The 13,028-nt window shown below is 39.0% G+C and overlaps 1 protein-coding gene across 3 annotated transcripts in view; it reads left to right on the top strand.

The window, feature by feature from the left end:
• The window catches only part of ARFGEF3 (ARFGEF family member 3), an 88,401-nt gene that overhangs the window by 15,539 nt on the left and 59,834 nt on the right, over positions 1–13,028 (top strand). For all 3 annotated transcript variants that reach the window (XM_057370919.1, XM_057370917.1, XM_057370916.1), the window contains exons 3-4: positions 12–93; positions 2,751–2,882. In XM_057370919.1, the coding sequence (XP_057226902.1) occupies positions 12–93; positions 2,751–2,882 (214 nt within the window). The remainder of the gene's footprint in view (positions 1–11; positions 94–2,750; positions 2,883–13,028) is intronic.

Below are 13,028 nucleotides of genomic sequence, written 5' to 3'. Positions count from 1 at the left end.
ATTTTCTCCAGGGAGAAGTGTCTCCTTCCTCTTCAACTGGCTCTGGAATCAAAGAGCATGAAGCTGGCCCAACAGGCTCTAGCAGGGATGCAGGTATGGCTTTAGAGTGGGAATGTGTTGGCAGGCAGTGGGTGTCAAGGATATCTAGGCTTTTCTTTTGAAAAATGCTACAGAAAAAGTGTCTGTCCTCAGGTGAACCTAACAATTTGTCTTTCTGTAATAGTGTTCAGAAGGTAGCATGTGAGTAAAGGCTGGTGATTTTGTAGAAGCTAAAAATATTTTGTGAATAGGTGGGAACTCCTGGATTCCASCATTGAAAGGTAGATGTAGTCTTCCTTGTGGGCCCTGTGCTACTCCCAGAAAGTTTGCCACTGCTTAACATCTTAGAAATTAAGCTAAGACTTGCTGTTTTCTTTGATTAGAAGAGAGGACAGAAGTGCTTGGAAGATGGAGAGGTTAATAAACAATCTGGGAGCTATGGGTACTTTTTTGTACACCAAAAATGGTAGAAATAGCATCTKATTGTTGAAGTCTATGATATTGCAAAAAAAAACCCTAGCAGCGCAACAATAGCAACCAAAGGACTCTCCTGGGTTTGACAGTGTGAAAACTAAAGCAGTTTTAGTTGGACAAATGAGTATGGAGCAGTAAATACTTATCACTAGGGGGATTCTGGTTGTGGAAAAGGCTGGCACACTGCTGGGGTGTAAAATCTATTTTCCAAAAAGAAATTTTTCTCTTGGAGTGCAAGAATTAAGTTGTTCTGGGAATATAAGGATGTAAATGGATTGTTCAGATTCACTTAATCCAGCATATGTGGTGTCGGACACTTGGTTAGAGAGTGCCTCACCCTGGGGCACAGTGTGGTTGTAGAAAGGAAGGGCTGCTTAGATGACAAAGGGACTGGAACATCTCTCTTATGAGGAAGGGATGAGAGCTGGACTGTTTAGACTGGAAAAGAGATGCCTCCAGGGGTAGAGATGCCACAACCTCCCTAGACAGCCTGTGCTTGATAACTCTTACAGTAAATTTTTTCCTGRTGTTCAGAGGAAACCTTCTGTGTTCCAGTTTGTGCCCATAGCTTCTTGCYMTGTCAGTGGGCACCACTGAAAGGCTCCTGTCCGCTCTTTGCAAACACTCTTGAGATATTTATAAATGGTGATGAGATACTCCCTGAGCCTTCTCTTCTGAACAGTGAGGGCCAGTCTAAACAGTCCCAGCTCCCAGCCTATTCTCATAACASAGATGCTCCAGTCCCTTTGTCATCTTAGCAGATCTTCCTTGGACTCTGTCCAACAACTTCATGTCTCCCATACTGAACTAAACATTCTTCTTTATAAAGAAAACACCATTATTCTCATTGCAGATTGAGTTAAATCTCATCAGACTSTACAGTGCTAAAACACTTGATGTTCTGTTTTGTGGGAAGTGCTTTAAAATATTGTGGGTTAAGCCTGGCTGGCAGTTCAGCCTTACCCACACACTCCTTCCCTCTCAGAGGTATGGGAGAGAGAATCAAAAGGGTAAAGGTGAGAAACATGGGCTAAGACAAAGTTTAATAGCGAAAACAAAGCTGCATGTGCAAGTAAAAGAATATGTGCAATTCATTCACCACTTCCCAAGGAGCAGCAAGTGTTCAGCCACGTCTAGAAAAGCAAGGTTCTGTCATGTGTAACAGTTAAGTGGGAAGACAAATGCCTTAACTCTGAATGTCTCTGTCCCCTTCAATTCCTCCTTCTTTGCCCAGCTGTTGTTGCTGAGCAGAGTCATATCATTTGGGATATCCTTTGGGGTATCACGTTGGGGTCAGTTGTCCCAGCTGTGTCCCCTTCCAAACTCTTCTGCACCCCKGGTCTACTTGCTGGAGGACCGGTCTGAGAAACAGAGGGCCTTGGTGCTGTGTGAATACTTCTATTTCAGGATGTCTGCCACTAATAAGAGACACCTATGAAGGTGATTATRGACTAAATGGCAGAGGCATTTCTAGTAGAATTACAAGGAAATAGTGCCATTGATGATGTCAGGAGGTAATTTCTGMGATACTGCACCAAGTAAATTTGAACAGCATAAAATATTCAGTCTGAAGTTTAGTTCAACCAACTCAATGTCAGGGCAAGGAATTTTTATATCACCTATACTTGGGTTGGTTCATATATGTGTTTGTGTTYGTCACTTGTTAATTGTATCCTTCATCTGAGAACTTGATTGTATCCGTTAATGGTCAACTTCAGAATGACGCAAAACRCATCAGTCAGTGATCAGAGGTGCCATCTCCACAGCACTTGTGCTCTGTGCACTAATGGAGTAATAGGGATGATAGCTGACTGTCTTCTCTCAGGCAAGGGATCTGATAGCACTATTTTAATGCCAGGATACTAGCCTGAGTGGGTCTTATTGTTTTTTGCTGTTGTTTGCATCTGGGGGGCAGCAAAGGTTCCAGTCTCTCCCCGCTTCTAAAATACTGAGAGGGTTTGCTGAGTACATTATTTGAAATGATTCATCAGTTACTGATGTCTGCTTTCTTGTGGACAATGGAGAAGTGGATTGAAAAGATGATAATGGAATAGCAGCTGACATGACAAAGATCTCCAGTTTTTCTGGTTTTCATATATTTTATATTATAGGATTCATTTGAAATTATTACACCAAAAGCCTAACCAACCTAGTATCAAGCTCTAATGGGTTTAGGTGCAGTACTTTGCAGAGGCAGTTTGTGTCTCAACATGTACATTGCCATTTTCTCTCTGCAGAAGCTGCTGTCTGATGAGAGGTTTGTATCCGTGGAAACAGACTCAGATGAGAAACAGTTGCTTAATCAGATGCTGAATGCAGTAAAAGTGACTCCTTCGCTCAATGAAGACCTGCAAGTTGAAGTGATGAAGGTTAGTGTTTCACACACATCAGTGCTTGCAGCAGAGGCTGCATGACTGAATGCTGGGGTTAGCAAATAAATTAGCTGTTGCCTTGAAAATCACCATTTTAGGGCAGTATTTGATTCCCTTTTCTTGCTGGCGGATGTCAGTTGTAATTTCTATTTCGTGATTTCTTGGATTAAATATGAGATAGTTTATATTAAGGGTCAGTATATTGGTGAATCCAATAAGTTTTAGCAAACTTAAGCAGGACAATCCACGGGAGGGCACAGATAAAGGACTTGTAGATGTAGAAGTTTGCTGTTGGGCTTTAGTGGTCATGAGGTGGGCTGTGCACACTTGTAATTTTRTACTGTGTGTGCATAGGTGCTTTGTAATTTGTTACCTGTATTTTCTCTTTGTAAAGTGTAAAATTTCTCTTTGTAAAACAGCATGATTTGTTTAGGCACCAAAATGTCCCTAGACCAGTATATAAGGAAAATTATTGGTTTTTATACTCTTCCATTTCAAGAMATACTCTAGCATTCTCCAGTGTATATGCTAGGAAGCTCAGCTGCCAGGAGGTCCTGTTTTGGAGTGGAGGCAATACCAAAATTCCTTGCCCTGTGATCCGGTTGGTTGTATGACTTGGAAGTCACTTTTTTGGTATCAATATTATCAATATCTGTTTATTTGTACAAAGGAAAATGAAGGTGGATAGTTTTCAGATGTTTGGCTGTAAAGTTTGTGCTGCAGGGTTTGTCATGCTATAGCTGATCATTGGTCGAAACCATTGTGGAACAAACCTGTTTTGCACATTTATTATACTCAGTATTGATTGATACATTTGGATCTACTCCTTGACCGTCCTTTACGTCTAAGTGCATGGAATAGTTATTTTGTTTCTTCCATGTGACCTATGAATGTTTGATATCCACGCTGAAACTGCTCTGTACTAGCTGTTGTCTTCAACACTGGAGGTGACCCCCTGGGTGGAATATGCTCGTGGTGTGAGGGGCATATGTGCAGAGGGGTGAACCTAGAGACAAAATGGGAGTAGTATTTGTGTGGACTGTTGTCTGTTTTATGGGAGCAAGCTTCTGCCCCAGGCTTAAGTGATGACGCCCAGATCTGCATTCCTAAGCCAGCATGCCTCTGTCCTGCCTCTTTTTTCTCTACAGAGGGGAAGGGAGAGAGTTTAGTAACAGTGCCGATCCAACAGGTCCCTGTTAGAATGCAGTAGTTTTTTGCAAGTTGCTTTTTTTACGTTCTTGAGTGTTACAGAATCAGAATCTGAATACATAGTTTCTTCCACAGCCTTAACGTGCATCTGCGAGGCAAAGCCCCCACAGTAAGAAGAATGTGAATACTGTTTTGCTGCAGTTCTGAGAAAACATCTTTTCAAGTTGTCTTGATATGTGAGAAGCAAGAAAAAAAACCCARTAATTTCAAAGCACCAAAGCGCAGAAAACCCAAGCCAAAACTTGTATTTTTGTATACTTTTTAAAAAAAAATTAAAAAAAAACATGTTCTGTTCCAGTTTAAGCGCAAAAGAGAAAAGGGAACATAGTCTTAATTGCACTGAGTGAAATTTTGTCATGCTAATCCTTCTCTGAGTGAAATGTGTGTATGGTAAAACTTGGGCTACAGTTTCAACTTTACATTCTGAGAACAAAGCAAATTTTTTTTTTATTTATATATTTCAAGGACCAGAGGGCCAAAACATATTATGATCCAGGAAGTTCAAACTCAGAGGTGTTAGATCTGAACCTTGCTGACAGTCAAATCAAGTAGACACCTCTTTAGATTGTAACCTGAAGGTTACAGATGCCATTAGATGCAGCACTAGAAAATGTTGTTAGATAACCCAGGCATGATGAATGGCTAAAGCCTTTGGGGGAAGGGAGGGAGATTGCTAGCACCTGGTCTCAGCAATGTGTTTATATCCCTGGGTCTGCTAAAATGTGTTCTCAAAGCAGCCTATGATTCTACATAGACCGTATYATTCCATTTGGAGGAGATAAAATACATCTCTATCTAGTGCAAATATATATTAGACCCTCCTGAGTGTGAGCAGGTTTGTGTGAAACTGTGTCAGCTGTGGTGCCAGCCTGGTTTTTTGTGACTCGCTGCACAGTTACACAAGTCTCAGAAGTATTAAGAATGTAACCCTCAAAGATTACACAAAAAAAACTTTTAGTCATGCAAAATCAGTGTGAAAATAGATAGGCAGGAGTACAGAGTTCACTGTAAGCTGCTGTCATGTAAGCTTCTAAATCGCTTAAATGTGTTTGGGGTTTTTTTTTAATCCCATTTAAAATATCTCCTATTGTTCCTAGTAAGAATGTACCAGAAATTCACACTTCACATYCTATCCAAAAAAATGTTTTGAATATTTATGTTAGTGGTTTGTTGTGACCCACCTGTATTACAGATTGAAGTGTGCAGAGATTTGATTAGCAGAGAAGAGCATTCCATGAAGCTTTTTATGTTCAGATGACTGCAAGCAGAATTGGTAGTGAAAGGAAGAACAAAGGAAAAAGGTGTAAGGGCAGTTAGTTGCCTTGCTTCACACACTTTTGGAGCCTGTCARATATTACTGGAAAGGGCCATCCTTAGACAGGAATGGAATAGAATAGTTGTAATGGTTGCTGTAAATAAATGGAGCGGAGTGCTAGCTGGATCTCCTCTGGCACTGCAACAAGCCAACAGTTGGGGCCACTGTTGTAAAAATGGAAGGGCACTGTTTGATTTATGGCTAGGTACCAAATCYTTCTGATTTTTAAGGGTGAGTGTCATGGCATGCTCTGCAGATTGCCAGACTGGGGGATCACAAAACCAACACTGACAGCATTCAGACGTAAGGGYTGGGGCTGGGGACTGTGCTGGAGTGCACCCTGGGCAGYCAGGGAAGATTTGCACTGCCCAAATGCAACTGTCAAGATGAACTCAAAGCTTTCCCCTCACTTTATCTCTCTTCTGTGCTACATGAGGTACCTCTTACCTTTGCATAAACTTGTCTTGATTCTCTGCTTCCTCTGAATACTGGTTGGGGATTGCACCTTTCTCTGAGGTGTTTTATGTGTGCTCATTATGTGGGGAAATTCCTTGCTTAAATTTCCAGAATAGAAGAGATATTCTGAAGTCCTTGTCTATTCTTCTTGCAGGACACCCTTATAATTGCTAAGCACTGCGTAATCCTTATGCTGACAGCACTTTTATGCCCTAAGAAGGCAGTGGTCTTTTCAGTGGGGAAGGGGGAAAGGCTTTCTTTGGCATGAATGGGCACATATAACMAACACAGGTGTACTAACTGGATTTGATTTCCCACATACCAAAGCAAGCTGTCTGGGATGATAAATTTTGCATACAGCATAATACTTAACTGCTGAGCCAAATACTCTGTTAAAATATCTGTGACTACCTAGTCTATATATTCTCTGTATCTCTGATGTGTTTTATGTCAGAGATTTATTGGTATTTTCACACTGGGGACTAAACTGAGATTATTTAGGTGCTTTAATTTGTATTAAAAATACTGAGAAACCAGAAAATTCAGAAAGTGTTCCTAAAGGCAACTGTATCTGACACAGGTCCACTTTAATATTTGCCTTTGCTGTTGTCATGATGTTTTGCTGTAAGACTGAAAAACCTTCTAATATGTATATTACCGATTCGTGTTTTTACTATGCTTAACTGGCTACATCAGTGGAACAGAAAAAGCACACAATCAYACATGTGATTGATTTTGATACATGTGCTTGCTCATGATTTTGTAATACATCAATAACTTGTACTGCCATTTAAAACAGAATAGTTAAATATTTATACTTTTATATTTTATATAGAATATTCATGTAGGAAGGAAGARATATATTGATTGCTAATCAAATTCAGTGTTTTATCAGGGATTACCAAAGTGACTCACTGCTCTATTTCTATGGTTGGAGATGTGTAGAAGAAATCAGGGGGGCACTAATTTAGCACTTGCCTTGGATGAACACAGTCATGCAATAGAACTGACTCAGAAGTGGAAAAATTTTGTTGTGACATGGTGCCATGGTATAACTGAGTGAAATAGAAGGGTGTACYTCACCTTGAGGAGTGGGGACATTTTCTTGATGTTAAGCACTAGACTAAAAGCTATAGACAGTCTGCAGTAGAAAGGGGACTTTTTCTGGATTGAAGATTAACACACACTTTTGAGTTCAGSTGTGGACTCAGGGGATCCTGATTTTTCTTTCTCCAGGCTTGATATTTCTAAATTCTGGCTTCAGATGTTTTTAAAATGGCTGAAGTACYACTACTTCGTGCAGTCAGACCTTTACTTGGAGGAACATATATAGTATTGACAAAAGCACTGTCAGATAATGTCAGATCAGCAGTGGAAAAGGAAACTGATCTATAGCTGCACCTCTGATTGCAGTCCCAGCCTCAACWGTTCTGTGATTTTTACCTTCTGTCTCTGAGATTTTGGTAATTTTCATCACTAGCCCTGACCCTAAAATGCTATCCCTCCAGGAAGGGCTCCTGGAAGAACTAGAATCAGGCTTTTAATAAAATTCTGGCACTGAAGCGGCTGAAAGCAAATATTAAGGAAGTGGGAAGTGTGAAAGGAATCCTTAACAGCAGGGACACTTTTTAATTATTTTTTTTATTATTCTCACTCATGTTATAGTCACATTCATTTACGAGTTGACCACCTTCTTAATAACACAGTACTTCCCTCTGTCTAACTGTGATAATGTTCTCGGGTAACAATAAAAAATGTTTTCCGAAGAATTGCAAATCACTAGATGAATCCCCACACAGAAACAAGTTCTCCAGATAAACCAGATACACTACAATATAATGGGTACTGAAGTAAAAAAGTTTCTCTTAGGAAAAAATGGCAGGATTGATCTTGTAAAATTTCCCTTTCTACTCCATCCTTTTGTTTTCTTCAGTCACAKTGGCAGCCTTGTCATATAATTTAGTGCGTATCAGTTCAGTCTGTGCCAAGATTTCCTGAGAAATTTAGATCTTGCAGGACAGCAATTTTCATGCATGAAAGAGCATAATGACCTCTTGTGAAAGAAGCTCAGGTTTTGGATTTTATRTTTTTTCAAATACTTATCCTTTGTTTCACTGTTCTAATTAATGGTGCTAAGACATGCTGGACATGTTATGAATATATACTGCRTTTCTGTCAGTTAAGATTCCAAGCTTCATTTCTTACTACCTCTGAGAACACTTCACACAGCTGAGTTGCAGCTACTTTACTTGTGGTGGTTTTTGAATAGACTTGAGGATTGCTTTGAAACCAAAAAATAATCTTCCAAAGTGGCTCTGGAGGGAAGACTTTTCTAGTTACCATTATTTACCTATTGTCCATGGCAAGCAGCAGTTTCATTTAGGAAAGATTAGTTTATTCCCAGCGACTCACACTTGCATTTGTTAGTAGATTAGGTGTATTTCTTGCTGATGGGTAAATTTTTTATGATTTTTCTTCTGTAGGCTTTCAGTGAGGAGTCAGCCAGAAGTCTTTTAATCTGTGAATGAGGTTTAATGAACCCTTGCTAAATCTGCTGTGTCAAGGCAATCTTTTCTCTTTGTCTTTTTACTGATCCATTAATACAGGATTTGGGAACTTTCCAGTAATAATAGTAGACAGCTCTTTTTGTGATTTCAGTTTTCATTTTGGATGTATTTAGAACTGAAATCTGACTTAAGAGTTCCATGGTAAAACTTCACTTGTATAAGGAAAGACTCTCTTTAYGTTGGGTATAAGCAATTGTTTGTTCCAAGATTGCTGCCATAATGTTTTAAAGTTGCAGAGTGATTCTTTGAGTGCTAAGAGTCATCTCCTAGTTTTTATTCTTTTATATTCTGTATTAACTGATTTAATTTGTAGGACTCCWGTTACAGTGTCAAATTAGTCACTTGAGAAGGTCACTATTGAAAATTTACAAGAAGTCATAGAAAGTTCAGCGACAAATTTATTTTGCCTCAGTTTCTAAAACAATTATGGTTGACGTGGTTTATGTTCTATACAACCACGTTGTTACATATTCAGGGACATAGTCCTGATCTTATGCAAATATTGAATGAAGCTGRACTGTGCTTGACCAACCAAGCAAAACTTAACTTTTTCAGAAAACTTGTCAGGAACTTTGTTGCTACTGAGCGGATCTTTGGCCCTCCAAGGCAGAGAACAACTTATATATTTGAAAAGTTTCTCCAAAGTGTTTGATCCAAAGTTGACATAACACAACAATACAGTCCCAGTCTTTGTGGATGATTATATTCTACACCGTTTTCTTGAATACTGTTCAGGTAAAGCAGATGGTCACTGTAATAAGTTGTCACAGATAAATATCTTATTAKTTTAAGATTAATGTTTATGAAATCTACTTTTCCACATAATTTGCAGCTGTTCTTCTTTGTCTTGAATTRTAAAATCAAATGGAGGATTAAAACAACTCAGATTTAAAGGTATATGTAAACTATACTCTGAAGCACAGCACATATAATAGTTTTATATAGAAATAAAGGAAGTGATTCCAATGCCCATTAAAAGAAATAAAGACAGTGATACCAATGCCCATTAAAAGAAATAAAGGCATGATTCCAGTGCCCATTAAAAAGAAGAATTCATTGGTGCAATAGTAAAAATATAACTGCTCAATGGAGATGGGAAGACTGTCATTATCAGGATGGGAAACAGCAACCCAATTGGTCGTGCTTGCTGTTTATCTATGCATTTTAATTAATATAGAATTTGGGAACTAGACTGTTTTTTTCTCTCAGTATTTTTTATGCACTGCATTATTGCAAACATTTTTCARTAGGTCAATATAAATTGCAGTTCAGTCATCTGAGTAGAGATGGGCTGTGCTTCAAATAAAGTAATAATAAAAACAATTATACTTCAGTTGCCTGCTTTAATTCAGAACTGGCTTTAAAATTATAGTAAAACCAAAAAAAAATAAAAATACTGAAAATTAGTAGAAGAAAGTTTTATCTGAATGTGGATTAGTTCTTGTAATAGTGGTGCCTGGTATGACCTGTCATAAACAGTAACTGATTTTTGTCCAGTCCTTAATTCGAAGATGTGTTAGCATCTGCTCTGTTAAAGGATTCTGTAAAGACTTGAACAATATCATGCAAATAAGATTCTTTTCTAAGATCAGTCCTGCTGAGAAATGCTAGATAGAGTTCTTAGTGCTTAGCCTTTTAATAAGTTAAATTTTTGTAATGTAGGACAACTACAAATCCAGACTCTCTTGGGTTTTCTTGTCTCATTTTATTTCTGTATGGTTATTTTTAAAAGTCATTTTATTCATGTGCTTAGTTATAAGTAACCAAGTTMATTCCAATGGATTGATTGACCTACCTTGTGTGCTTCAAGATAAGCTCACCCTTTCCTGAGTTAATTAGAACTATAGTAAATGCCCAGTACTGTGATTAAAGAAYTCCCCTGGTTCTTAGGTGCCTGGTCATTGTAGCCAAATCCAGTCTTGAATTAAATAGCTGAGCTTTCTCCTTAAGGGATATAAAAGAATGACAGTGGCAATGGCCTGAATGTGACCAAATGGATGCTGGGTGAGAACTGCCTAAACCAGTCAGTAGTGAATGCAGTACCTCAAAAATCAAGCATTTTTCCAGGATCCGTAGCTTTTCCCCAGTACCTTTCTGTGCTTGAATTCTATCCCTGAACAACCTCTGTGGGTTTGATCAGATGTTTAATTTTGAAAATCTAAGCAGAGGGTTGGCCAGCTTAAAAGATTTGCCGGATAGAAAAGTAGGCTTAGTTTCTTGCCTGAAGAAATTCTAATGCAAAAATTTTAGCTGTCTCAGGGCTGTGAGGTTATGAGGGTATTTTCAGATAAGAAACATGCTCATTTTGTCACAYTGGAACTGTCACATTTAGTGTGGCAGAATCGTTGGTATCAGCCAAAAAGTAGCAAGTCCCTAGCTCTGGAAAGTGTAATTTCACACCTGTCCAGTGTGGAAGTACAAGTTCTTACAGACTTTTTTAAGWCTTAGACATATACCAAGAACCTGGAATTCCCTTAACCATTAAGAAAATTAATTGTAAAGACATTRTACGATCACAGCTTCAAATATAGAAACCCTTTAACTTTTGTATATTGCCTTTTAKTTTTTTGCCTGCTGCCAGAAATTGATGCTTAATGGTGGTGACAGTGCCAAGTACTGCCAGCCAAAGTAACCACACAGCAGTGGCCATTTGCCATAGCTTTTGCATGCAGTTATACCCATAGTGCAGATGTGCCACAGCTGTGTAGATACACCCAGTTTAGACCTTCTCTGCTTGTGAGTCTCCCATGATCAGGGCCCCTGCTACCATAGCTGTTAACACCATCTGGTCCTGGGGGCAGCTGAGGAGAGAACTCGTGTCCCAGTAATCTGTTCTGACRCTGCCAGCCAGGACTCCTTGGGTCCTCTGCCCTGGAGCTCTTCATGTCTCTTGTAAGAGAGGAAAAAGGTACAGMAACTATATGTGACATAGTGGTTGGTGTTGCAACCACAAAACCAGCTTATTTGGCTCTTTAATATCACTTTCCTGGTTGCAGGTCAAGATATGGTCTGGGATAGTGTGAAATCCTCTGGCAGGCCAGACAGTGTGTAGGATACCAGTTTGTAGATTGTCTTCAGGCTAGCTTCTTGCCAATTAATCTAGTSACTTGAAACAGTAATTTTAAATCTGCTATTGTAAAGTACATTGCCCTGTTATRGTTTTGCATTAACTGAGAGCAAGGGAGTTATCTTCCCTCTCCCCTGCCCAAAAAATTCTCTTGTCAAGAATAAATGTCAGAATTTTCCACCCAGGGGTTATACCAGTTCCTTTTTTCCTTGACTTTTCTGGTTCTACTTACATCCATGTGTTGACATACTTTTGAATCATTTTGGTAATTGATGAGTGAAACTTCATTTTTATTTGAGAACTCTTTAAACTTTTTTTTTTGTATTTTTCAGTTTGGTATTTGTCCTTTTTCACTCTTATCTTACTCAGATTTGTATATTCCAATTCATAAAGTAATGCAGTATACCTAAATAGGATATAACCTGTGGAGGGGGAAATATCATCCTTGCACTGCTAGCCAGCCTTYTTCTTTATTTTCCCTGCCTTTAATTGTTAAAATTCTAAAGATAAAAGCTCCTGTTAGAGTGTTGAAAAAACTGTTAAGTGTCTATTAAGCTTTAAATAATTTATTTCCTTCCTACAATGTACTACATAAGCAGAAGCTTCACTTGGTTTCATGCCACCATAAATAGTGTTCAGCAGCAGTTCTGTTTTAGTCCAGTGAGCGAATTAGGCATTGTCTTCTYGGAGCACTCAGCATGTCATTACTGATGATGTGTGAGGTTCTCCTGTACCAGATAGACTCCTTATGTTTGAAGCCCTGGTGCATTCATTATGCTGAGCAGCATTTATGGGTTTACTAATTCATAGCAGACACAYTCTCCTCTCTCTCCATAATTAAAATCTGCTGTTTGGTGCAGTGACACATGGTGACACAGTGTACATGACTTCATTAATGTGCTTTGTTTCTCTTGCCCTTGTTTTCCTTCTAGGCCAAAGAGCGTGACATGAGCAGGTTACCAGTTATTCTGACAAATAGGAGGACACCTCCTGTCCAAASTATTTTGCAGAAATACTGGTTGACTTAGTGTCAAATTACTGAATGAGGTAAAGGGCTGTCCTTCCTTTTTTTCTGTYAGGGTTTTCCTCCAAGGGGCAGGATTTGAGAATCGTCTGAGCACACATTGCCTCCAAGTTTACAAGCCTGTGAGTAAAGTAGATCAGGAAAGTCTTTTATGAATCACACAGAGGGATTAGAGGTGGCTGCAAAATTGCTTTGTTTGGAAATGGTGAAATTTTGAACCTTATTGCTCTTTCTTGGGGGTACTGCTTCCTTTTTTGCACACTCTGTTTATTGACGTGCCTCCACCATGAGCTCTTCARTGTGAGAATTGCTTTGTACTACAGATACGTGCTAAACAGTTGGGGAACATGGCTAGCAATGCTAGGCAGGCTTTTGATCTAAAACCATTCCATCTTTTTTTTCCTCTTCAAGAGATCATAGAATGGTTTGGCTTGAAAGGGACCTTAAAGCTCATCTTGTTCCAATGCCTGTGCCATGGACAGGAAAACCTTCCACTAGACCAGGT

The sequence above is a fragment of the Malurus melanocephalus genome, unplaced genomic scaffold (genome assembly GCF_030028575.1).
Source record: "Malurus melanocephalus ecotype Western Australia unplaced genomic scaffold, MMel_1.1 scaffold_136, whole genome shotgun sequence".
Lineage (NCBI taxonomy): Eukaryota > Metazoa > Chordata > Aves > Passeriformes > Maluridae > Malurus > Malurus melanocephalus.
Note: the sequence above shows the minus strand (reverse complement) of the source record. Positions and strands in the feature narration are given on the sequence as shown.